Here is a 24,851-nt window from a genome sequence, read left to right as displayed (position 1 = left end):
GATTCTGCTTATAGGAATTCTTTGGAAATAATTTGATTTCTCAAAGAAGACACAAATTTTTGTAGAATACTTTAATCCCCCCCCCCCCCAAAAAAAAAAAAAACTGAACAACCAATGTCTAAAATAAAATAACGACAAAAAAAAAAAAGAAAAAGGAATACTATAAAATGAAAAGAAAGAAGTTGGAAAAAGGTGCTAAATGTATAGGCGCACCGAGAAAAGAAAACACCCACCAACACCGAGGGAGCCTTTGTACGTATCGCCCCTACTGACTCTTCAGTCACTACTCGCGCCGGGGCTCTGTTGTATCTTCGGAAATTTCGAAGCAGAACATTAAAAATCAAAGCTTTACTTGTACAGTACTTACTATATAAACCACACCATTTTAGTGCGTTCCTTCTCTCATTCATTCTCAGTGGCGAACTTAACCACCATCGTTTCTTCTCGTTTCTCTCTCTCTTCGATTTCTCCAATTCGCAGAAATCTTATGGCTGCTTCCGCCGCTGGATCGGCTGTTCTCGCCTTTAAGTCCGCCGCCACCGGCGGAATTTCTGACCGAAAGTTCGCTCATTTTAAGCAGCTTTCATCTCCGCTTCAGCTCCGACATTCCTTAAGCTCGCAATGCAGATCCATCAGCTCCTTCGTTTCCTCCGGTTAACTCTTTGAAATTTTATTCTTTGTTTTCTGTTACGCGCATATGCCTCTATGCTTTTGTGTATGTTTGTGTGGACGAACTATATACAGGCTTAATTTAGTGAGAGTAGATTTTAGCGAAGATACATGTCAAATTAATGTAAATTAGACAATTTGAATTATGATCTCAACAGGCCTCTGATTTTATGTTTGTATGTTTTGGCGTTTGTGGAGAGTCTATAGCCGTATATTAATGTAGAGGCGGGGGGGGGGAGATTTTAAAGGAGATACAGATAGATGGAGGGGTAAAGTAGCATAATCTATTGGAGAATCTAATGTTTTGTCCATTTTTGCCCGTCTAGAAACCTCAAATATGTTGCGATTATGTTTGTGCACGCGCTTATATTTGGAGAAATAGAAAAATTATTGAAAGAGAAGATCTTAAGAAAGCTAGAAGAATTTTAGTGATGATCATCAATAACTTTCCAAACTTAAATTGTTATGGAATAATGTTTAGAAAAAACCAAGAGATATGTTTGCATCTGGAGCTAAAAAGTGTGTGCAATGTGAATTGTTTTAATTGTTTCAACTGTGAAGTCAGAGAAAATGACCAAATGTGTGGTGATAGAAATAAGTTTGCGAACAAATTATCATACAGAAATGCTTGAGAAAAGTGCTTGTTTGAATGCACAGATGATGTAGTAGGAAATACAGCAATTCTTTTAATGGGTGGATAAATATTTAAGTGACTGGAGTTTCTTGACAAATTAGTTACTAGAATTGATGGGGGTGAGCACTGTGGAAAGTAAACATCATTCATTATTAGGTGTCTTTGTTTGCAATGCAAATAACAATAATAATAAGAATAAAAATAAGGTTGGGGGGGGGGATGAAATAGAGACACAAGTGTTCTGCTTTATCAGCTTGTTGACGGCATCCATTAAGTGCATCACTAATTTGCAGGTACTTATTGGTATAATTGTTTGTGCAGGCATAAAAGCCCAAGTTGCTACTGTTGAACAATCAGGTGTTGAAGCTGCACAGAAGCTGGAATCCCCTGTTGTCATTGTCACTGGAGCCTCTAGAGGAATTGGCAAAGCAATTGCATTAGGGCTGGGAAAAGCTGGGTGTAAGGTGAGCTGATATTTATTCACTTTGATTATGTAACTTTGCTATGATGCCATCCAAATAGCACCACTAGGCTAGAGAGGCTACAGTATGTATTATCTCTAGTTACATGCTGATGGTTATTTCCGATATAACTTCACATGCTTAGTTGAATGGAATATTTGGATTTTTTCCTGGCGAAAGAACCGTTGGTAAGGTGGTACTCCATTTGTCTTGGAACTATTTCAACACAGCTGAGTGGACATGTAGGTTTTACTTTTCTGTTCATTTAGTTGCCAAGACTTTCCTCCTATTTGAACTGTTTCTTGCAGAGAGTCTTTTGAGAATACCCGATAACTATATACATGTGAATTAACACTTGTTTACACTGAGAAGTATCTAAAGCTAAAGAAAGCTCAATTTGTGGGAGTAGTTTTTCCCAGTGGGAGGTCATTTTCAGCAATAACGACTCTAGTATTCTATTGATGTTTTCAGCAAAAAGATGCAATTTGAGAAAGAAAAGGCAATGTAGCTCTTATAAATGGTCTCCTGTTTAAACAGATAAATGTGGATTTAGTTGGTCAATTTTGAACTAATCTTGCTCCTAAGCCATCTTGGAGACTTATTATTTTGTATGAAAGATATGCCTCACAGCATACACTGTACTGTATTTTGCCTTCAGTAAAAAACTTTTCTGTCACCATTTACTACAGGTTCTGGTTAATTATGCAAGGTCATCAAAGGAGGCAGAGGATGTTTGCAAAGAGGTTCTTATGCTCTCTACATAATTTTCTGAAAGTAATATATCTTACAGAGAATAAATATGTATTTTATGGATTGCTGGTGAATGTAGTTTCCACTTTCCATTACTCCCGCTTCCTTCAGTATACTGTTAGTTGTTTCTTTCTACATACCATACTTTACTGGGGAAAGCTACCTTCTCTTTTTCTTACAGAATGTCCTGGATTTATCAGACAAAGTTTCGGGAGGATTGGAAAAAATTAACACTTCCTATGTTTTCTATTTCTCTCGCATGTGAATCTGGTTGGTCTACCATTTTTGGGCTAAACTCTGGAGTTTTGAATTCTTAAATGTAGCACTTTATGAAGGTTTACTTATACTCTGGGGGCCGGTTAAACTAGGACCAAACACATTCAACTTGAAATGGAGTCAGCACTTCTTAACAGTAAAAATATATCACATGCTTACAACCGGATGCTCTGGTTGCCCTTTTCCCTTCTGAATGAAATTGATGGTGCAAATGTGAAGATCAGTAACCTGGACCCTGATTAACATGCACGTGAAATGTAGTTTTACTGATGAGGATATACTGCAATTTCCTTGTGTATATGCTCTTGAAATGTACTTATTTGCTAGACAAAATTTGATTTTGGTGAATTGTGGTATAGGATAATTATTGCCACCACAACATCACTGGTTCATATTAGTTGACATTGTTCACTTTTGTTCATTTACCTGTTATCATTTTAGTACATCGTGGTGTTAATAGTTAGCATTGATAATTTTCTGCCATACCTCTTTTTTTTCCAGATTGAGACATGTGGGGGTCAGGCACTGACTTTTGGTGGGGATGTTTCGAAGGAAGCAGATGTAGAATCTATGATCAAAACGGTAATTCTACAATTAAGTCATTTTAGCTGGTTTTCTTGCTTGCAAAAGGTTTTTAGCTAATTGTAGGTGACTGCTGAAAGTGCAGGCAGTTGATGCATGGGGAACAGTAGATATCTTGATAAACAATGCAGGTTGATAAAATCTTGAACTACTCTAGAGCACATCGAATAGACAATTTATACAGTACTAAAAGGCATGCTACAATTTCAGGTATTACACGTGATGGTTTATTGATGAGAATGAAGACTGCTCAGTGGCAGGAGGTTATTGATCTAAATCTCACAGGAGTATTCCTTTGTACACAGGTCTGCTTCTGAAAAGCTCTTGCCTTATGCACAGTGGATGGTAGAACTTATCTATTGATCTAACACTCTTTCCTTCTGCAGGCTGCAGCTAAGCTAATGATGAAGAAGAAAAAGGTATTCTCAGCTGAAAGTTTCCAATCATTTTAGTTTTCTTTTTTGTTTGTAGCATGAATGTCTATGTAGGAAGCTCAGCTGGTTCCTCTTTCTCTATTCTTCATCCTCATGCTGACCCTTTTCTTACACTTCCGTTCCCCTCTGGTTTTCCTGTCGCATTCTCTTTATTGGCATGAGATAAGGAAAATCTAGATCTGCTTAGTTTGAGATATATCTGCACTGTGACAATGGAAGACTACACGGAGTTGAGGAGGATTAGCTTTGTAACAACCTTCCACTAACTTGTTGAGTGTTCCAGTTTTGTAATTCTAGTATGCTATTTTTTTGTCAATTAATCATCCAATAGTTACAGATTCCTTTGCATTGATGCCACCTGGCTGCTGGTTGCAGGGAAGGATAATTAACATAGCATCAGTTGTTGGCCTTGTTGGTAATATTGGACAGGCCAATTACAGTGCTGCAAAAGCTGGGGTAATTGGCCTGACAAAATCTGTTGCAAAGGAATATGCAAGCAGAAATATCAATGTGAGTTCTGCTGTTGCAACCTGAATCAATAATGACTGGGAAATGCTAAGTTTCTGATGATAAGTTATTTCGCTCACAGGTGAATGCTGTTGCTCCCGGTTTCATTGCATCTGATATGACTGCCAAGCTTGGAGGAGACATTGAGAAAAAAATTTTGGAGACTATCCCATTAGGTAATTTATTGATTTTGTGCTGATCTCTCTCTCTCTCTCCTCATTAGATGCCAAAAACAATTTTTGTTACATCTGCTGCTTTTCATCCTTTTGAAGTTCTACTTGGACATATGACTTTTGTTTCTTCCATAATCCGCATGTTATTGTCTGTCTATATTTTAGGTGCATTTGTCTTTCTTCTACAGTAAATAATCATCCACAAACACAGGAAATCATCTTCTTGTTAGGGCATCTTATATTCTCAGTATTTTCCAGTACTTCTTACTGGTACAAGCAGGCATGTGGCCACAAACACAGGAAAGACTACTTTGCCTTCCTTTCATGGAGGCAGGGGATAGACTGTTGACGGGTGACTGAAAATAGAAAAACTTCCAACAGATGTTGGAAGAAATCGTGCAAATGATCCAAAGGAAGCATTTCAAAGTCTTTTGCTCATTCATCAATGCTATGTCAAAATCCTTTTCTGTTGAGCAGTAACTTACTCAACTAATTGAATTGATGTTGATGATCACGTATGATGTTTGTCAGTTAAATATATCTCTTTTAGTTCTAAGGTTGTTGATGACATTGCCTATTCATCAATATGTGGTAAAATAATTTCAATTATTTGGTGAAGTCATATCTGATAACTGGGTGATCTCAGGGAGATATGGCCAACCAGAGGAAGTTGCTGGGTTGGTGGAATTCTTGGCCTTGAGTCCTGCAGCCAGTTATATCACAGGACAGGTAAACCTCGATTGTGATCTCATTTGATATTTGTTTCTGATAATGCATGTTGTGTTTGTGTCGTGGAGGCTTTACATCCTACATTTACTGCCATTTTTATCCAAAAATGCTGCAGTCTTGTTTTCCTGTTTATCATTTATGTCAACTGTACATTTACCTGAGCTACAGCATTTATACATATTAGTTGTCTTGCTGAGACCCCTTTTTACTCCTTGACTGTTAAGCGTATCTTCCCTCGACTCATATGTTCTCATTCTGCAGGTTTTCACCATTGATGGGGGCATGGTAATGTAAGATGCCTTTTATGACTCCCTCCTGCTGTCTTGGTTTCTGGCCATCTGTAAACCTGTTTCAGAGATGAATATCGCATGCCATAACTTAATCCTTGGACCAAACTGGTTACGTCATCGTATGGTGTTTTTGCCCGAGTTAGTTGTAGAATAACGTAGCTTGGCGTTTCGGATGTATTGTTGATTCACGGGTTCAGTTTGTCATATGGGGACAATTCCCTTTACTAGCTCCTGGAATTTGTAGCTTAAGCTCGGTGCTGTATTTTCGGAGTAAAAAAAAAAAACTTGTACTCGTTATATCTTTGGCAGTATGTTAGGATTTTAAAATCAGGGAAGTATGAATTAAGAACGTTGATGGGTTGTTTTTTTTTTTAAAAAAAGAAAAAGAAAAAGAAAAAAGCCTTGGCAGCCTGTAAAATTCAGTTCATCCTACTAATTCTTGCACTTCAGCGTAATCCCTAGTGCATGAATGTGATAGTCGTTATTTTATAAAGCGCACTTGTTCCGGGGACAATAAAATGGTGGAGAAAATTGGGCAAATCGGCATTCAAGGGAAGTGGATCGACGGGAATCTGTCTCCACATACAAAATGCTGCACTTTTTAAGGGTTATTAACTATTTTGTGTGATGGTAATGTATTTAAATAAAAGGTGGTCCGAGAAGGTGTTTAAGGGGGAAAAATGGATAAAGAAACAAAATTTCTTTTCCAAATAATGCATTCTGAAAAGACTCATTTTTTTTGGGTCAAAAGGTCATCATCGAACAGGGCGCATTTGTGCATTTATTTTTTGTTTTGAAGCATGCATTTGTGCATGTTATAGTTCGAGCAGTTAGGAGAAGCGAGGGATGGCTTGTAAATTAGTACTGTGGCACCTACTGCTTGTAAGTTGCAAGTCACCAACAATAGTTTTTTTTTTTTTTTTTGATAACAAAAGAGTGCTCTGACACCTTTTTTAGAATTTTTTACTACAGTTAAGAAGGTTTGAACTTTGAACCCCCAATCTACTGGTGACCAACACCTCTTTTAGATTTTTTTTTTAAACCGTGAGTGAGGTTCGAATCCCATCCTAGTGGCCCTAGTGGCCAGTGAACTTTGGTCACCAACAATGGGTAGATTAAGTTTATATTAAAATACAACAACAAAGGCCCTTGGAGTGACATTTCATCTTACAGGGTTCCTAGAAAAGCACAAGGAGAAGTAAAATGGTTGGACAGCAGCACTAAGAATAGTGGAAGTAGACATTTTAATGAGAATTCAGTGATGTTTCACTATTCTAATAAAAAAAATAATATAGGAGATTATTTGAAATATTATTTAAATTAATTATTATAATACTTTTTGTGATATGATATATGTAAGATAAAAAAGTTGTTAAAAAAATAAAAAATTGATTGAAAAATGTATTTGTGATATAAGCAAAATAATATCTAAGAAAATCTTACTATCTAAACATACTTAAAGTGTTTTAATCTATAATTCATGCGAAGTTTATAGAGATTTAAATACCTAAATGCTTATTTGACTTTCATCACAAATCATAATCAGCAGAAAAATACATTCTCGAAGAAAAGTTGAATTAAGTAATAAGATGAGAAAGATTGTAAATTAGGAGTTTTAGATTCAAAACCTCTTTTTTATGGAAAAAAATGGAAAATAAGCCCTACAATAGCTGAAAAATAAGCCCTTTTGTATTCTTTTGGGTAATCCACAAGCAATAAACATAATGCTTCTGGTAAAATCATGTTTAGCTCGAGAGTACTCCGTTAACATAAATACAAAGTTGAAACAACCTTTTATTATTTGGTTCTGAGGGAGGAAAAAAGAGGGCTGGTGTTTATGGGTTTCTTTTTTTTTTTTTTTGTTAATTATCATCCCTACTCTAACTAGGAGAGGCTCAACTAAATCTATGGGGGATCGATGGGGACAGAACCATCACCGAACCAGATAGATGCACTAAACAAAGCCACAAGAGTGACATTTTAATGGGAGACAAGTTCACCCCACCAAAATTTTAAGGGCTTGGTGGTGGCCACCAGCCCAAGAGCTGGTGGTTATGTTTATGGGTTTCTTGCTAACGTGGTCTTCTTAGGATAGTTCAAAGACCCGATTCGCTCAAAAAAAAAAAAAAAGTAAAATAAGGGAAACATTTTCTTCTACTAGTTCCGATTAAGAAAACTTTTTGACTATCGTAACAAGTTTTTTAAAATAGATATTCATGTCCACGGCGGAAGCAACGTCATTTCGTGCCAATAACATAACGTATGAGAATGGCATGCATACGGTTATACGGAAGCCATTGGCCACCGGGACCAGGATAATTACAATTTGGTCTAAATCACACAGCAAATCCTCTACAAATCGTGGAACGTAAAGCCTTATTAACATTTCCCCTGATTCATAGGTGTCTGCGATTGCTTGCTTTCATTTGGGACGAGAATATGCTGTCAGCACAAGGTATAACGTGTGAGATTTACGTTGGCAATCAAAAGAGTTTTGGGGCTCTATTTGGATGTAAATGAAGGAATCAAAATCTTCGATTGCATTCTAAAAATTCAGATTTTTTTAAAAAAATTTCAATGGGTGTATCAGCACCCAGTTGGACACGTGGTCTATTTGTGTTCGACAATAAAAAAAAAAAAAAAAATCACGTTAACAATTGATTTGACACTGGTTTTTTATCAGAAACAAGAAGCCGTAAAAACCAGATGGAATACTTTTTCTTAGCTTAAACGCAAGGTACATCCATCATACACACTATTTTTGTCTGGTCATCGTCATCATCAGCCTATCCTTTCTCTTCCACAAGGACTATGGCTATGGAGATTGAATCCCTTTTCCCCTTTAACTCCCCTCTTGTTTCATTCACTTTGATGTTCTCTGCTATCTATTGCTTTGGATATTTCGTAGTATTGAAGAAGTGGGGTTCAGCCAGATATGAAGCTTCAAGTTGTTTTATCTCTTTGTTCCACGGCTTACCTGCTGTAATCTTGGCCATCTCCTCGTTGATCAAATCACAGAAGAATTTGTTCCCACTTGATTTTCCAGCTCAGAATACATCTTTTCACGATTTGGTTCTTGAATTCAGCATGGGTTATTTCATAATTGACCTTTTACACTACGTGATTTTCATCCCAAAAGATGTTCTGTTCATAGCTCATCACCTGGCTACCCTCTATGTTTTGGCAACTTGTAGATATATTGTTCATCACGGTGCAGTTTCAATTCTTGGGCTTCTTGTTCTGGCTGAAATCACAAGCCCGTGTCAGAATACCTGGAGCTTAGCCAGATTCAGAAGAGTGGATTCACCCGAGGCTGCAAGATATTACGAGTTCCTGTCACCCTACTTTTTCACTTTCTATTCAGCCGTCAGAGGGATTCTTGGACCTCTTTATACGCTCAAGATGGGGGCAGCTTTTGTAAGCGGAGCAGCCGATGGTTCGATGCCCAAGTGGGCTTGGATTTCTTGGATCGTTGTGATTGTAACAGCCATCTGGGTAAGCATACTGTGGGTTCTTAATCTTTGGATTGGGTTGTATAAAACAAGAGCTAATTTGCTGAAAAAAGTCACGTAGGGGGGTAATGATGCTTAGGAATTTAGAACCAAAATTACTACTGGGTTCTTGTTGCTGTAGGAAAAGGGAAAATTTCCTTATTATATGACTTTTCATTTATTTTCTTTTGCTTTTTTCCGTCTGCTATTGTAGAAAAAACAATTCAGTGGCTCGGGATCCTACTATAACACCCTCGGGCATCCGCCGCCTAAGATTCTTCTCTCATAAACGATAGTCAGTACTTGTTTGATAATCTCCCCCGACCTCTGTTGGCCCCAGAAAGAAGTAAACAACCTAACCTAACCTAACTTGGATGCTAGCTTTTCAATATGTAGTAGTAGTTTGGTATTTGGTGGTAGTCAAAATATTGGCAACTGAATCATGAATCACTCTTAAATTATTGGCGTCTAATTACCACGACTATTGGCATTGTAATTACCATGGCTTCTTTATTATCAAAAAAAAAAAAAAAAAGAAACTTGCTATTGATGGAAGGGTCGCGTTGAGTAATTACAATTTGTTCAATTTTATGGGATGGGCTGCACAATTCGTTCATGCGCCTTGAGTAAAAATATTTCAACCCGCTAGCTAGTGAAGTAGTGAACTTGCCAACTCCATCATCCATTGCAATAATAGATTGAGATCAAAAAGAGGGCACGTTTATGCGGTCGAAAAAGTCAAAAAGGAGCACCCTAGATTAGATTTGCATATTGTGAACAAGAAGCAGCGCAGTAAAGAGGCATATGTGAAGAGACTATTGATATCACCATTACAGGCAGACACAGGAGGAGGAGGAGGGATCATGATTTGACGGTGCTTGAGGTTAAGAAGGTAAAAACGTTACTGCTTATTCGACTGCAACGTTGAAAATTTTTTAAAAAAAAAAAAAAAAAAAAAGCCGTATTGGACTTCGGACCATCGAAAAAGGCATCTGCGTAAACACGGACTAGAGGGGTTGAGACTTTTGAGGCACAGAGGGACCCGCCGGGACCAGGCAGCCAAGGGACAGCTACAGAAAAACAAACTATTTATGATGACGTATGAATAAGCCACCAAGTAGTACTCTATAATAAACAAGCAGACAAGAGATTTCAGTACTGTTTTGTAGTAATTTACTTGCACGATGAATATGAACTCGAGAATGGACCGCCGCCTCCTCACCCAGCTAAGACTAATAAGAGTGAGCAAGAAACATGTAGCTATAATAATTTCCCGGTTGCCAGAGACAACCAGTTAAAAGGAAATCTAGGCAGCAGCATGTTAAACTAAACCCATATAATTTACACAAGTCGACAACTCAAAAGTCCCGAGTGCTGCAACTCGACTGCCCAGGCTTCTAATCCCATCCCGACGTGTGCTTCAACCTAAGACAACATCGTCAAGATCATCACAACACGATGCTCAGTTGATCAACACAATGGCACTTTAATTTCCTAGTTCATCACAAATTGCTTACATTGACACCACCATTTCCCATGGCCGCTTGAACTCACGAAGACCTTTCTACTGACACCGGAGAACTCAACGGAAAGAAAATATGTCCATATAAAGCGTCCGCTGCAAGTCTATATACGAATAACTGAAGCAGTAGTTGAATCAGGGGTTCCACGGTAGCTAAGCTCTACAAAGAAACCTCCTCCTTCGCCCCTGGCCAGCCTCCCTGGATTGACACACACGCACTTGACTTCTTCTCCTCCACTTATTTTCCTCAACGATATTACCTGTTGAATCCAAAATTGACAGTTATATGCCTAATTTTCTTCCCCTTCACCTAATATACTTGCATCACTTGTCCCTTCCATGATGAATCACGGAAAAAACTGAATTTGTAACCTCACGTTATCTTTAGTTCAATCAGAATTTGTTGAATTTCTGTAAATCTCGTTAAAGGGATGAGCGAAGCTACCCGCACAAAGTGAGCCAAGTCTGAAGGTAGAATGAGAATATCTGGAATAGATGAGATGTGGAGTGCTTCAGGTGCAAGAGAAGAGTCCAAGGGGATGCCTTCAGCAGGTGGATATAGAGGATAAAAGCTGCTCCATCAAGGGTAGAAATAGATCAAAAATAAAAATTTGGAATCACTCCCTATTTTTGAAGCACTAGAACCATGCATGGCAAGTTCCACGAAAAATCATTAGTTAACAATCAAACTTGCCTCCGCTGGTTCAGTATGTGATTTGAAAGAGTTGTCAGGCGTTGCTTAGAACCTCCCTGAGGATTTCTTGAAATCTCCTCCGCACTAAGGTGTTTTAGAATATCAACTGTGCAGCAAGCCAATTTGACCTGAACATCAAAATTGATCAAGAAAAACTCAGAACTGAATTCGTTGGTCTTATGCAATTCACTAATAGTGCTGCTGCTGCTGTCAATAGCAATCTGACAGGAGTCCTTGAAGAACAAAGAGTCCTGTGCCTATTGTTGAGACCCAAACAATGGAGACGACCGTGCATTTTTAACTTAAAAGAATAAGAATGGCAAGATGTGGCCACCTCATTTGCAGTAAAGGTTCCTGGATTGGAGATGCTATGTATCTGCATAAGTTTGTTTTGTGTATCAGTTATCATAGATGATCAATATGGTAAGTCGATTCTTTAAGTAGAAGGAATTCAATATCCAAGATCTTGCACCTGATGGTTGAGATTGAGTGAGTTAATATCAAACTTGGGCTGCCAAAGCAACAAAGGACAGATGTGAACTTCAACAGAACATGACAGCTGATAAAAATAAGACATCGAAAATAAGATATCGTGAATAAGATTGAAAAGGTAATACCTGTGGGAATACAAAGTCATGATTGGCATCCCGGATTGATGGCGCAAGAACCACACTTGCTGTTGAGCCCATACATTCAACATAATCTTGAAGCTACAAGATGAATTACAATAAGGAAATAAGAGAAAGAAACAGAAGTTGATATTTCTAAACTAGCTTGCTTTTTTTTCTTAATTATTCAGTACCCTTCCAAGAATCTCAACGCAAAACATATCATCAAATGTCCTATCAATTGTTCCTTTTTTTATCTCTGGATGATCAGCATCAATGAATGGTCCTAGCTGCAAGAGGATTTATCAAGTTAGTATCAAACATGCTAGTGAATGCAGAGTCTTGATGTGAATAAATTGCTGACAAGAAAGCATCACCAGTATAAGCAATTGAGGCTGCTTTCGTCTTGCGTATCCAAGAAGCTCTGCTAGAGGCTCAAACAACAAGTTATCGCTTGTCGTGAAAGGCCCTGCTGCTATAATCTGCCAAAAACCAAGGCTATTAAGGAAAGCACTAGTAACTCCAATTTTTCAGAAACTGGAAAACAGAAGCTACCAGTAACAATAATCCATTGGCCAAACGAGGAAAAGTTAGAATGAGAAAAAATTCTGATGTAAAATTAAGCATTTAAGGGAAAAAAATGTTCTTGGCTGCACAGTCCTTCTGAACCAGATATACCATTGTCAACTCCATTTCTTTGAAATAAAAGCTTACCCACCAGTGATAGCTCTGGTGTAGGACAAGAGGAGTCTGTGGACTGAACAGTTTGATCCAAAGCTTGTTTCTTAGGAGGATGCAAATTTTCACTGGACGAAACTGACAATGGAACATAATCAATAATTTTTGATGCAACCAAGCAATGTCCACTTGGATTATGCCCTTCCACTCCAACCACCTGCAGACATGCATTACGTGAGATTTTTTATCAGTAAACTTAAAATGACTATTATTGGTAGTATTAGAAAAAGCATTTTCTCCTAATCCATCCTGACCTGTCCAGGGAAAATGGAAAACTGCTCCAGCTTTTGCAAGTCAAGGCGCACACGTTGTCCTCCAGAATGCTCGACACTAATAAAATTGTGAAGTACATCTTAGCAGTTAAATATTAGGAAACATAACATATAACTTCCTGGACCTTTTTCAGATATGTACACATCAAAGTTCCATTCTAAGTTGGAGGGTTTAACCCATTTTATATGGTAAAATATTGTGTATTCTAGAATTTTATTTGGTGTAATGGAGCAAACGTTAGTAACGCAGAAGTCTACAAATATATGATACTTTGTCATTGCAGTTAAACAAAGAAAGCAATGTCTTATAATGTCATCAAAAAGCATCTCAAGCTTGTTCTCACAAATCCTGCACAAGCAAGCAAAACGCACACAAGTCTACTTCATATGATTTACATGTTGACCGTATCAACTAGTAATGATTCAGCTCCAACAACCCTCTCCTTTCAGTGGAATGTTCTGCAGGAACTGCAGATGAACAATACTAATTTGTTTAACAGTCATTACCTGCTTTGCAGCAAAATAGGCTTTTCCTTCAGACGGCCTTCTTCTTCACAGCAGATCATGCCAACAGCAAATAGACTTTTCTGAAACACGGTTTATCAAATGAATGCAAGTTTACTTTCTATCCAAGAATGACATGGATCTAGAAAACCAACAAGGAAAATGCTACAGTAGTAATCTCAATTTAAATCCCGTAATTCCTCAAATACTTTTGTGTTTGATCAAGACCAACAACTGACATGAACAGACTCAGAAAAAGGGGATATATACAAGAGGGAGCACTATATTACCTGGGAGGCAACCGTAGGGTCCGTTGGTTCCTCAAAAAGCCCAGTCTCCACAATGTTGCTTGCATGCCTTTTTATGCGATTTTCCAGGAAACTAAACTAAATGACCATAAGAAAAAGTAAGGAACTCACGATGGGGAAGGCTGTGCACATTATGAGTCCGTGACAACTTAGATTACCTTGCGTTCAATCCTATCATACATAAATCTACAACCAGGCTCAGGCCGGGAAGCATTAATCACTATAGAACACCTTTTGCTAGGTTGCACCCTCTTTATAATGTCATCTTCTGAATTCTCGTCATCATGTTCTTGCTTAACACATATGGCCTCTGTGGCAGATTGCTCATTAAGAGAGAATTGCACCACAAACTTGTTCTTTCTCTGCCCAAAAGGTGTCACTGATTCTAACAATTTTCGGGAGCCAAAAATGCTTCCATTTGTCTTCTGAGCTGAATCAGATTGCTCTCTCTGCAGTGTTTGAGGCTGATCTTGTGGGCTATGCAGAACATCTTCTTTCGTATCTTCATATTCATCATTCATTAGCCTACATTCAAGCTTTCAATGTATCCACTCTTGTGGCATAAAAGGAGGACCTATTTAAACTCAATCAGGCAAGAAGAAGGAACGGAACAGTCCCTCAATCAACTATTACATATCAACTTGCAGACCCAAGAGATAAGTACTAAAATGGAGATTCTCATGATCCGTGACATCTTATTTGCTCTTTGGACTGGATATGAAAAGTGCATAATGTTAGAAATCTTGAGTCACCAATCATGAAATCAACTCGTGCAAGTTATACAGAGTCAGAGACAATATATACAAACAAGACCCCAGCAAAAATGAGGAATTAGTAATGATTTACAGCCTTGATTTACACTTTTTTTTTCCTTTTCTCCCTTGTTTAACGGACGAATGGTTTATGCATTAAAAGAATCTAAAGAATTAAGAAATAGAAATGACAACTTCAAATATATCACCAAAAATATACATGAAACTCACATAGCAACATCATTAGAGTAAAAATGTAATCCAGGATCTTTCTTGATAATTGCATCTCGTTGTTCATTCTGTAGTTGCTGCAAGAATGCACTCATATGGGCACTTTGCACCGTTAATTCCAACCCCCTGCAACAGCAAAAATACGCTGAATTCACTCTTTTGGATATGAAACGTCCCTAACACCAAACCGACATTCAATTAAATCCCAAAAAAAAACAACTTTTTTTTTTCTAAGAATTTTTGTAGCAGCTTCTACTAGAATGTACTGGGAAAAGCAAAAACTCCAACAAGTACATATTTTTTTTTCTCGTGTTTCACATGAGAGTTCAATCGTCACTGTCCCTCTTCCCCTGTCTCCAGTTCTTCCTCCCCACACCTCCCCTTCTTTAACCTTAAGAAATCGTATCTCCTTAAATTCTCTGACCCCATAAAAACTCCCTTTTATCTCATAATAAATTCTGACCTGTTGATAGAAAAAACGTCCCAGCTGGAAACAAGATCCGAAGGGGTCAGCTTGTACTCGATACAAAAAGTCAGACCTGAAAACCAAAAGAAACTCAAGATTGGAAGCAAATTAGGATAAATTCAGAATTAAAAACAAAACAATCTTACATTTCTTGAGAATCTCTTCTTCGTCATCGAAGGTGAAGCCGACCTTCTCAAACTCTGCTCTGATTTCTTCTTCCATGGTGGATTAGGGTTTCAACCAGAGGTTAACACTTAACAGAGGGTTTTGCTCTTTTTCTTTTTCTGAAGGTTAATAATGGCGGGAAAAAGATTGCCTCCAAATAGATGGAGTAGTGGAGCACGAGCATTTCCTTATGCCATTTATACCCCTGGTGATTTTCCTTTATTGCGTGAGTACCATTCAGGATGTGGGAGGTTGACTTGATTGGGCCATTGGCGAGAAAAGGCGGCCCTTATGAGACTACAAGCCTGATTGGGATTTTGCATCAAAATAGGCTTTTCTCAAGTTTGTTAAAACGCCAAACAACTAGATACATTTGAACCCAAATCATTCCTGAATGTTGAACTAAGAACTTCACCTCACTCGGCTAATTCTTTTGTATGTTTTCTTTGATCTTACTGATTTTTGCATGGACCGCTTAATTAAGGCTAAGAAAAATCTAGAGGTGTTTAGTGAGGCCAAAAGACTTAACAGCTCAATTTTCACGTTCACAAGGAACATAACCATTTAGGAAATACCTTTAAATATGATGGACGAGTAGAAGTATCAATTACAATTCAATTATGTTGATGCGTCCAAACCTACTCACCCAATAGCCTGTCCAAATCCGCTTATTAATTTTGAATGGGTCTAAATGAATACCCAATTGGATAATGAGCTGGCTTGACTCACCCATTTATACTCATCTAAAAATAATTATATATATAAATTTAACTTTTAGTGAGTGTTAAGTAAATAAACTTGAATTTCTTATCAATCTAGTAACAATAAAATACCTTCATTTCTTACCGAACAACATGTGAAAAAATAAAAAAAAAAAAATTTAAGTGACTCATAAATGACTGATTAGACATATTCATACCCATTTATTAAATGGATATAAATGAGTTAATCTAATTACACCCATTACTCAATTACGATCCGTCTAAATTCATTCGACTCACCTCTTTTGACCCCTTTATGCACGAAGGGATCGGAGCGGCCTCGAAATAAATTTCAACAAAAGAGACCATGCATTTATAAATAAATTACTCCTTTTGATTAACTTGAAAGACAACAATACACGGACACATATTTACAACAGCACGATATTGTCCTTTCACCAGTATATATACACACAAGCCGATGCATTATATGCATCTGAAACCTTAACAAATCTAGAAATGAAACTACGTAAATGCACACCATAATTTCTTCGACACAATTGCATTTCTACTCACTGTGACTAGCTATGCATACGAAAGAGATTGCCCCATTAACAGACTTCAGCAGACGACTGTCATTGTCTCTCACTCGACAGAGCCATAAACATTTCAACCAGGAGTAAGGGCAAGGTACTCCGGTTGAAATCCTCATCATCATCGGTTTTGACCTCAAATAAGCAAAGGGTTTTGTTTTGTTGGATCTTTGGCTACTTGAAGATTGGCATTATTTAAGAGAACATTTTGTAGTTCTTGGCTGATAGGATGATGGACCTTAGACCGCCAATAGGTGCTAGGATCATCAGGACAATGCCGACTACGATGCAGACCTGAAATAGTTCATAGATCAATCAGTCTAAGTTAGCCAAATAGGAGAAGGTCAAGACAAAAGGAGATCACAAGAAAAATAAGGAAGTATAAGGTTGTACTCTATTTGATGCGAGTATCTGGACTTAAAAACGTACCCAATTTGCACACCAAGACAAGCCGAACCTCTTTGGTTTGTAGAGAACGAGCCACATAATGCAGGGAAGCTACCAAGAACACAAAAAACAAATTAAGGAAAGTAATGAGTTCAGTTCAATTCTACTTTGACAAATAGATAGATGGAAATACTGGCAAAAGTTGGGAAGTGGTATATAGGTGCTGTTGCAAATTGCAATACGGCATGAAAGAGGTCAAATGACTTGACTTACATAGTACGTTGTTGGGGCCAAAGCAAGGCCACCGAAGAATCCCATTAAGCCTCCAAAGAAGGGGACGGCAATGGCAATGAACATGGTCACAGCTGCAGTGAGATGGAAGTCCAAGGTCGTTGAATAATCCCAAGAATTAGTGTTAAATTTAAAAGAAAAACAACGAAACACATCGGTCAAGCAATGACACTAGTGAAAAGCATGCAATTCCCTAGATTGTGAGTGCTAGGATTAGATTTTCTTTACGTGTTTCTCTACAATGCACCATGAGATGATTTCTCATTTCACTGCACACTTACAGTACTTAACAACCTATATCAAATGAGTGCACTTACCAACATAAATAGTACGAGTGGTAAAGCGAAGCACAGTCGAAGGTTTGAAGCGTAGTTTCTTCACCAAGAATGTTTCAAGCATGTCAAAAACTGGCATGGCGTATACCTGCATTTAATTTATTAGTCGACCAAATTAAGAGAGACCTTTGACCCAAAAAAAAATAATGATAATAATAACATTGCTCTTCTTCTTCTTCCTTCCACAAAGACCTCAATCGATAGTTTATTACATGCATATTCAAGGAAATCAAATGAGAATGTTTAATTTGAAGAAACAATGGATTAACCTGATAGCTTCCTATGACATGGACCACGACGAACATGTTTGCAGTGGCAATGAGCCATGAAGGTTTTTGCAGGGTAACCAGAATGTTGTCATCAACTTTATTCCCAAAGGAGTAGTAACCGGAAAATGCAACTGGGAAGTAACACAAGGCAACAACCAAGTAGGCAAGGATTACTCCTCTCCACATTGGTTTCTTTGAAGGCTTATCAGGAGTCGAAGGAATTGTTGCTTGGATTTCCAACACCACATTATGACCTGCAAAGGCAAAGGCAACATCTCCCAAAGCATTGAAAGAGCTGAGAGTAATTGCAGTTGTACTTGTCTCTCTTGGACCATAGTTCACATCCGCTTCTTGCCCCTTAGTCACTGAAGCCACCCAAGCAATAGTAGAGTAACTGCACCACCCATGATCGGGTCATTAATTAATTAAATAAAATTCTTACAAACATAGCTATTTTTTATTAAAAAAAATAAAAATTAATTATTCCAAGGTTCATTTGCAAAAGAATTCTGGCTTGTAAAGATAGCCCACCTTTCTGAAGATTTTTTTTTTGTTGTGTGTTGGGGGGGGGGGGGCGGTGGGAATATATGGACTCTAAGAATTAAGTTGAAGCAAAAATATAACTTATATATCAGAATTGACCTCATGATCATATGTACTTGAAATTTAAAGGTCGATGATGAATTTACCTCAAGGACATTACAGCTGCGGACAAGGAGATAAGGGACAAGGAATGGAAGTTGGGAAGATGAGAGATGACAAAATGGACGGAGGCAAAGATCATGATGAAGAAGGTGAGCCTAATATCTTGGCACTTGGGCGGTGGACAGACAATATCATGGAACTTCTTGAGTGATTTTCCCCCGGTAACCATGTAGACAATGCATGTACTGACTTCGACCACGACTTGTTGGGGTACGACGATCCAAAGCCCGAGCTTTTCACCAAATGCATGCTGACCTAGCTCATGGTACCTATCAAACCTCTTACCAGGAACCATCTCGTGCATCTCCACCATTTGCCACAGGGTGTACAAGGTGATGACCCATGAAAGAATCATTATGGTTACACCAGGACCCCTACATTTTTCAAAAGCATTAACACCATTCACTTCAACCAATTATGCGACGTATTCGAAAAACAAATGAAGAGTATATATTTGGTGAAGTTTGATTGATGATATTGGTAGGATACAGATATGTTCATGAAACCCCCCCCCCCCCAAAAAAAATGATGTATTGGTTCAAAACTTTATTAACTATGCTGGTTGAACTTGTGCCATTAGTTTGCTTTTTCCGTTTGTCTTGCGTTTTCTATGATATGCCATGCAAATAGCCAGATAGTGCCACAAATCTTTTGCTATTTCCTTAATTAGGATCATTTGCTTGTAAATTAAATTGCCAGCATTTGGTCCTATTTTAGGACCCATATCTTAAACGGTGTCCTTGAATATAAATTGCCAAAGATTAGCCCAATTCTCTAAGCATCACTGAGAGCTCCGACCAATATTAAGGGTGCGTTTAGATTGCAACTTTTGTTACGTTTTTCGTAGACACATTTTTTATTCACTCTTTTACCTCACATATATCGAATTGCGCAACGATAATTTTTCTACAAAAAGTCCAGAAAAATGCAATCCAAACAATCAATGTGCGGATTTTCAATACATGCAAAGGTAATGAACCGTCACTTGCATGATTTGAACACGCCATAGCGAATTGAAAATTGTATCGAAAATAATGGTGTCATCTGGAACAAGCTAAAGACATTGTGCTATCAATTACAAAAATGGCGATTTCAATTAAGAAACTACCAAAATATATAGGTTATATTCTTATTCCGTGAAAAGAATACCTACAGAGCATGTCTTACTAGTCCACGATAGAAAGAAAACAAAAGGATTACTAAATCTTAACACGATAGAAAATTCAAAAAAAAAAAAAAATCCGATCAAATCACATAAATTTCAAATTGATTAAGCCACAAAAAAAAATAGCATATCTAGCAGCAGGTTTCAATAATTCTTCTGTGTTTCACCTTTAACCACGCACGCAACTGGCGCGCATAGGATAAACTTGGTATTAGATACCAGCAAAAACCCGCAAATCACAACGAATCACAAGTACAACAACCAAATTAATTATGTCTAAAATTAATGAAGTGATAAAGGATAAGGGGCCTAGACATTAATTCCACCTTTCCAACAATTGGGATGGCTAGGAAACATGAATTTTGCATGTTACATTATTAATTTAAGCATTGAGAGGTGTTGCTCGAGTGTGTAGTAGCATTTTAGGTGCAGGTATTTGCATGATTGATTAGCCCAGAATCAGCTGAGAATTAACATACCAGCCGAGTTCGGACATGGCATAAGGGAGACCGAGGACCCCAGCTCCAACCATGGCCGTGACATTGTGAAAGGCCGAGTACCACCACGTGGCTTTCCGTTCAGAAGTGACTGGGAGCCATTCATCGATGGCTTTCTCTTCTGCGGTTCTGGCATCATTCTGTGGTTGATTATGGGTCGTCATGTTTCCCCTTCCGAACACAACAAATGTAGATATACACTTAATTAGGGAGTACGTCCAAGAAATTTTTGGGGAAGGAAACAGGCTGAGAGCATGAAAAGGAATTGAGATGAGATATCTCAACTCAACGACAGAATGATGTAAATCCTTGTAGGTGAAGAGACCTGGCTTTTTATACTTGGTCAAGGACGTAGAATATGAAGGGCTTTGATTACCAAAATTGATTTGGTTCATAGAGAGATTCGCTCATGAGAGTTGGCGGCTTGCCTTTATTTTCTGCATATTCGACAACCAGAGGGAGCTTTGTGTGTTGTAAAATAGAGTACTATAAATGCACGAAATTCTCCAATTTAGCATTGGTTTGACTTGTGTGGCTGATATGGCGTTTGATGCTTCTACGATGATCATTAACGTATCAATTTAGCCCCCATACATATATACATTCATATATATATATATATATATATATTTGCGCGCGCGTCTCTCCAAAATATTTTTTTTTAAAAAAAAAAAGGAAGAGAGAAAAGAGTCATGCGTGCCTAAATCTATGGAAAATGCAATACTAATTAATGTACTTAGACGAAAGAAAACAATAATGTAAATAGTTTACATATTACACTTGGTCCAAAACATAATTACCTAGCGAGAATTGGACAATAATATCTACTGAGGTGCGCATTTCATGTTTTGAGATTCTCTTTTCTTAACTTGATTAAATTGTTAACGAGATGGATCAAAATCTTAATTTGTTCTGTGTGTGGCCAATTGGCTGTCGATTTCATTTAATTATATGGAACGAAGCTTGCATTTGACATGTTCTTATGATGCCAAAACTGCGTTTCCACGAGGCTTCATGAAGGAGAAAATAGTAAGCTTGTCATCTGAACCTAACATTGACATTAGACGAGCAACCATTTATGAAAGACAAAAAAAAAAAAAAAAAAAAAAACATTTCGTGCATTACATTCATCTGAGACCCTTAACATTTATGATGTTAATTAGGAACTGAAGCAATTGAAAAAAAAAAAAAGAAGACTAAACAGATTGCCCATAAACAAACTCGGGCAAATTAAACTACTCTAAATCAAGTTCCCACTACTAATATCTTGATCATCTACTTTTTCTAGTTCAATTAACAAGGAAAGATTAATTAGTTGTACCTTCCCTTGAAGAGAACTGGCTAATATTCGATCAGGAGAACATTTTGTATGACTTGGCGGATAGGATGATAGACCTTAGGCCGCCAATGGGGGATAGAAGCATCAGGAGAACGCCAAATACTATGAGGATCTGAAATTTACGAATCAACAAACACAAAACAAACTACTTAATTATTCTGCTGCTGCTGTAAGCTTATAGCGATTATAAGGAGTGGTGCCGACTTGGAACATACCCAATTTATGATCCAAGAAAAGCTGAACCTCTTTGGTTTGTAAAGAATGAGCCAAATGATACATGGAAGCTGCGAAAAGCCAAGGTAATGTCAAAATGGCTTCGATATATACAACTAACTGATCCATGTTGCTACGTGAGCCGACTGACTTACATAGAATGATGTTGGGGCCAAAGCAAATCCGCCAAAAAATCCCATTAGTCCTCCAAAGAAGGGGATTGCCATGCCAGTTAACATGGTCACAGCTGCAATGGTTGGGAGTTGCAGGGTCAACTAAACATTCATCCAAAATTTGCACTCAAACATTAAAGGTTCACATCATTCGAGTGATAGCACTTACCTACATACAGCATTCGAGTGATAAAACGAAGTTTATTTGAAGGTTTAAAGCGTAATGACTTCACCAAAACGCTTTCCAGCGAGTCAAAAACTGGCATAGCATAAACCTGCATTCATTTGACGACCGAAGGGAGGATATTAATTAATTAACAACTTTGTTGTCTCCCGCAAAGATAATGAAAGAACACAACAAAATAGTAAGCGTACACTCCGTCGAATTAAATCAGATATTTTTTTTTTTAGGTGAAATAAAATCAGATTTTAGTAACCTGATAGCTTCCAATGACATGTATAACCACAAACATATTAGCGGCTGCAATGAGCCATGACGGTTTTTGCAGCGTAATAAGAACGTTGTCTTCAACTTCATTCCCATATGCGTAATACCCACATATCGCAACGGGGAAATAACACAAGGCAACAACAAAGTAAGCAAGAACTACTCCCTTCCACATGGGTCTCTTGGAAGGTTTATCAGGGGTTGAAGGAATCGTCGCCTGAATTTCCAGCACGACATTATGCCCCGCATAGGCAAAAGCTACGTCCCCCAGTGCGTTGAGGAAGTTAAAAGTTTTTCCAGCTGCGGTTGATCCTCTCGGAACGTAGCTCACGTTTGGTATTTGTCCCTTAAACAGCGAAGTCATCCATGCAACAGTAGAGTAACTGCAATCGTCACAGTATTATAGGAAAAGTTCTTATCATCGATCATTTCTTGTATTGACAAAAATAGTGAGTATACTATCGGATCTAGATACACGTCAAAATGTTCAAATTGAAATTAAAAAAATTAGGTGGCGTACATTTAAACTCGATCGTCACTGTATCATTAATCATAAAATAAATTCGGTTTTGAAATTTAGAAGTTGGATTTACCTCAGGGACATTACAGCCGCTGAGAAGGAGATGATAGCCAGTGAATGGAAGTTGGGAAGATGAGAGATAACAAAATGAACGGAAGCGAAGATCAAGATGAAGTAGGTGAGCCTAATATCCTGACATCTTGGAGGTGGACACACAATATCATGGAACTTCTTGAGTGATTTTCCGCCGGTAACCATGTAGACTATGCATGTACTAACTTGGACCAGAAGCTGTTGGGGTACGACGATCCAAAGTCCAAGTTTCTCTCCAAATGCATGCTGTCCTAGTTCATGGTACCTATCAAATCTCTTACCCGGAACCATTTCATGCATCTCAACCAATTGCCACAGGGTGAACAACGTTATAATCCACGAAATCGCCAGCATGGTCACACCAGGACCCCTACATGTTGGGAGCAAATTATTGGGGAACTGAGGACTTTGCGAAGGTTTAAGTTTAGTCTTTTGCCGTGACTTGTCAGAGGCATAATATGTGCTAGTACATCTAGTCCTTCTGATGAATGTAGCACTAATAGTTTTCCTTCTTAATTACTTAAACAGCAAATTAAATCATGTGTACAAAGTTGAAAGTATGTAGTGAAGCATACATACCATCCAAGTTGTGACAGGGCGTATGGGAGGCCGAGGACCCCGGCTCCTACCATGGCCGTGACATTGTGAAAAGCCGAGTACCACCACTTGGATTTCCGAACGGAGCTGACTGGAAGCCAGTCTTCAATGGCTTTCTCTTCTGCAGTCTTCAATGGTAATTGATTGTCCATAGCCGTATACTCTGATCTCAACAAATGTACTTATAAAAGAGCAGTATCAATCCTTCAACGACGAAAGATTGATTGATAAAGATATATAAGTATCAGTCAACTCTTTTAGAAAGTTGAAGTTGGCCTAGCGGAAGAGTTGTCGGGTTGGATTCTATTATCCATTAATGACTAATAACTAACTTATTGGCCTTAACACCAAGTTGAATGGCTATTCCTAAGGAAGATTTGACCTGGATTGGCTATTGTTAAGAAAGATTTGAAGATTTGACTTCCACGCGCTTGTTTTATTTGGCTCGTTCCAAACAAAAAAAAAAAGGAAAATAGTTCTGTCCATGTTTTTAACAAAAAATGGAAAATAATTCTATCATGTTCTATTTGGTTGGTTTCCCAAAAAAAATGGAACCAAAAGAGTAGTATCAATCCTTCAACTACAAAGATTGATAGAGATATAGTAGTAACAAAACTAATAATAGTAAGGGATTAATGACTAATAACTAACTAGTCCTAACATCAAGTGGATAGCTATTGCGAAGGAAATTTGATTAAAGATTTGACTTCCACGCGCTCTTATTTTATTTGGTTCGCTTCATAAAATGGATCATGATTCCATCCATGTTTTATTTGGTTGGTTTCAAAAAATGGAAAATAATTCTATTCATGTTCAAAAATGGAATATCAAGATGCTTCAAAGAAACTGTCAAGAGAGGTTAATCTGCTCCAAAAATAAATAAATAAATAACACTTTCAAGAGATTAAGTCATAAGGAGTTGATGATGCCCCAATATGAATAGCAATCTACAACATCACCGAAACCGAGTTTTTTTTTTTTTTTTTTTTTTGGGGGGGGGGGGGGGGGGGGGTACTTTTAAGTATGTCAAAATTCCTCTTAATTTGTGGTTTTATTTTATTAGAGATACTTTTTCTTTCTTCTATTTTCCTTTTATTTTATAGCAGCTGCAAAAAGAATTCCAAGGCCTATATAATATTTGGGCCGAAATAGCAAATGTGGTACGCTCCGCACACCGTCACAGCCCAGCTCAGTTCGCGGAAACGGCGGAGCAACGCCTTCGGTTTCAACTAAAGGCGTTTCATTGAGGTCTACAAGAACATCCCGCCT

At 37.9% G+C, this 24,851-nt stretch overlaps 5 protein-coding genes across 7 annotated transcripts; 2 read left to right on the top strand and 3 right to left on the bottom strand.

The window, feature by feature from the left end:
- Window positions 1-213: 213 nt before the first annotated feature.
- On the top strand, window positions 214-5,802 carry LOC113717964 (3-oxoacyl-[acyl-carrier-protein] reductase 4). Its single transcript, XM_027242830.2, has 12 exons — window positions 214-354; window positions 481-653; window positions 1,625-1,767; window positions 2,454-2,507; window positions 3,292-3,372; window positions 3,458-3,503; window positions 3,583-3,677; window positions 3,759-3,791; window positions 4,182-4,316; window positions 4,396-4,489; window positions 5,133-5,215; window positions 5,477-5,802. Exons 2-12 carry the CDS (start codon window positions 488-490, stop codon window positions 5,507-5,509), a joined length of 963 nt encoding a protein of 320 aa, XP_027098631.1. The 5' UTR covers window positions 214-354; window positions 481-487; the 3' UTR covers window positions 5,510-5,802.
- Window positions 5,803-8,176: 2,374 nt separating this feature from the next.
- On the top strand, window positions 8,177-9,182 carry LOC140016811 (TLC domain-containing protein At5g14285-like). The gene has a single exon (XM_072070719.1). It carries the CDS (start codon window positions 8,317-8,319, stop codon window positions 9,076-9,078), a length of 762 nt encoding a protein of 253 aa, XP_071926820.1. The 5' UTR covers window positions 8,177-8,316; the 3' UTR covers window positions 9,079-9,182.
- A 743-nt stretch (window positions 9,183-9,925) lies between these two features.
- On the bottom strand, window positions 9,926-15,517 carry LOC113717956 (uncharacterized). 2 transcript variants are annotated; one of them, XR_011823061.1, is made up of 17 exons: window positions 15,238-15,517; window positions 15,089-15,164; window positions 14,626-14,751; window positions 13,801-14,167; window positions 13,625-13,720; window positions 13,338-13,417; window positions 12,813-12,888; window positions 12,539-12,715; window positions 12,198-12,302; window positions 12,015-12,110; window positions 11,830-11,922; window positions 11,685-11,723; window positions 11,547-11,588; window positions 11,213-11,340; window positions 10,964-11,090; window positions 10,514-10,778; window positions 9,926-10,421 (listed from the first exon to the last, which is right to left on the bottom strand). XR_011823061.1 is itself a non-coding variant. In XM_027242815.2 (16 exons), the coding sequence occupies exons 1-16, from the start codon at window positions 15,311-15,313 to the stop codon at window positions 10,623-10,625; spliced, it is 1,860 nt and encodes a 619-aa protein (XP_027098616.2). In that variant the 5' UTR covers window positions 15,314-15,517; the 3' UTR covers window positions 9,926-10,622. The 2 variants fall into 2 exon arrangements, 1 of the variants encoding a protein (XP_027098616.2); XM_027242815.2 differs by having other exon boundaries at window positions 9,926-10,778.
- Window positions 15,518-16,329: 812 nt separating this feature from the next.
- Window positions 16,330-20,469, bottom strand: LOC140016946 (lysine histidine transporter 2-like). The gene is made up of 7 exons (XM_072071241.1): window positions 20,182-20,469; window positions 18,522-18,911; window positions 17,833-18,226; window positions 17,546-17,651; window positions 17,211-17,302; window positions 16,980-17,048; window positions 16,330-16,844 (listed from the first exon to the last, which is right to left on the bottom strand). The coding sequence occupies exons 1-7, from the start codon at window positions 20,361-20,363 to the stop codon at window positions 16,746-16,748; spliced, it is 1,332 nt and encodes a 443-aa protein (XP_071927342.1). The 5' UTR covers window positions 20,364-20,469; the 3' UTR covers window positions 16,330-16,745.
- Window positions 20,470-21,445: 976 nt separating this feature from the next.
- On the bottom strand, window positions 21,446-23,772 carry LOC140016959 (lysine histidine transporter 2-like). 2 transcript variants are annotated; one of them, XM_072071274.1, is made up of 7 exons: window positions 23,565-23,772; window positions 22,966-23,355; window positions 22,362-22,755; window positions 22,094-22,199; window positions 21,886-21,998; window positions 21,754-21,822; window positions 21,446-21,650 (listed from the first exon to the last, which is right to left on the bottom strand). In XM_072071274.1, the coding sequence occupies exons 1-7, from the start codon at window positions 23,732-23,734 to the stop codon at window positions 21,552-21,554; spliced, it is 1,341 nt and encodes a 446-aa protein (XP_071927375.1). In that variant the 5' UTR covers window positions 23,735-23,772; the 3' UTR covers window positions 21,446-21,551. The 2 variants fall into 2 exon arrangements, with proteins under 2 accessions (XP_071927375.1, XP_071927376.1); XM_072071275.1 differs by having other exon boundaries at window positions 21,907-21,998.
- Window positions 23,773-24,851: the final 1,079 nt, after the last annotated feature.

This window comes from Coffea arabica, chromosome 11c, assembly GCF_036785885.1.
Source record: "Coffea arabica cultivar ET-39 chromosome 11c, Coffea Arabica ET-39 HiFi, whole genome shotgun sequence".
In the NCBI taxonomy this organism is placed as follows: domain Eukaryota; kingdom Viridiplantae; phylum Streptophyta; class Magnoliopsida; order Gentianales; family Rubiaceae; genus Coffea; species Coffea arabica.
Note: the sequence above shows the minus strand (reverse complement) of the source record. Positions and strands in the feature narration are given on the sequence as shown.

Bases quoted from the DNA above. Each gene is read 5' to 3' on its own strand.
- LOC113717964 (XM_027242830.2), top strand. From the start codon at position 488: ATGGCTGCTTCCGCCGCTGGATCGGCTGTTCTCGCCTTTAAGTCCGCC. The intron at 3,373-3,457 runs GTAATTCTACAA...CTGAAAGTGCAG, and splicing joins TAGAATCTATGATCAAAACG to GCAGTTGATGCATGGGGAAC. The intron at 5,216-5,476 runs GTAAACCTCGAT...CTCATTCTGCAG, and splicing joins CCAGTTATATCACAGGACAG to GTTTTCACCATTGATGGGGG.
- LOC140016811 (XM_072070719.1), top strand. From the start codon at position 8,317: ATGGCTATGGAGATTGAATCCCTTTTCCCCTTTAACTCCCCTCTTGTT.
- LOC113717956 (XM_027242815.2), bottom strand. From the start codon at position 15,313: ATGGAAGAAGAAATCAGAGCAGAGTTTGAGAAGGTCGGCTTCACCTTC. The intron at 13,721-13,800 runs GTAATCTAAGTT...ATGGTCATTTAG, and splicing joins ATGATAGGATTGAACGCAAG to TTTAGTTTCCTGGAAAATCG. The intron at 12,889-13,337 runs GTAATGACTGTT...CAATTTTATTAG, and splicing joins CCTATTTTGCTGCAAAGCAG to TGTCGAGCATTCTGGAGGAC.
- LOC140016946 (XM_072071241.1), bottom strand. From the start codon at position 20,363: ATGACGACCCATAATCAACCACAGAATGATGCCAGAACCGCAGAAGAG. The intron at 17,652-17,832 runs GTTAATCCATTG...AATTAAATGCAG, and splicing joins ATGTCATAGGAAGCTATCAG to GTATACGCCATGCCAGTTTT. The intron at 17,303-17,545 runs GTAAGTGCACTC...ATCTCACTGCAG, and splicing joins CACTCGTACTATTTATGTTG to CTGTGACCATGTTCATTGCC.
- LOC140016959 (XM_072071274.1), bottom strand. From the start codon at position 23,734: ATGGACAATCAATTACCATTGAAGACTGCAGAAGAGAAAGCCATTGAA. The intron at 23,356-23,564 runs GTATGTATGCTT...CCCAACATGTAG, and splicing joins GCCCTGTCACAACTTGGATG to GGGTCCTGGTGTGACCATGC. The intron at 21,823-21,885 runs GCAACATGGATC...GGCTTTTCGCAG, and splicing joins TAAGTCAGTCGGCTCACGTA to CTTCCATGTATCATTTGGCT.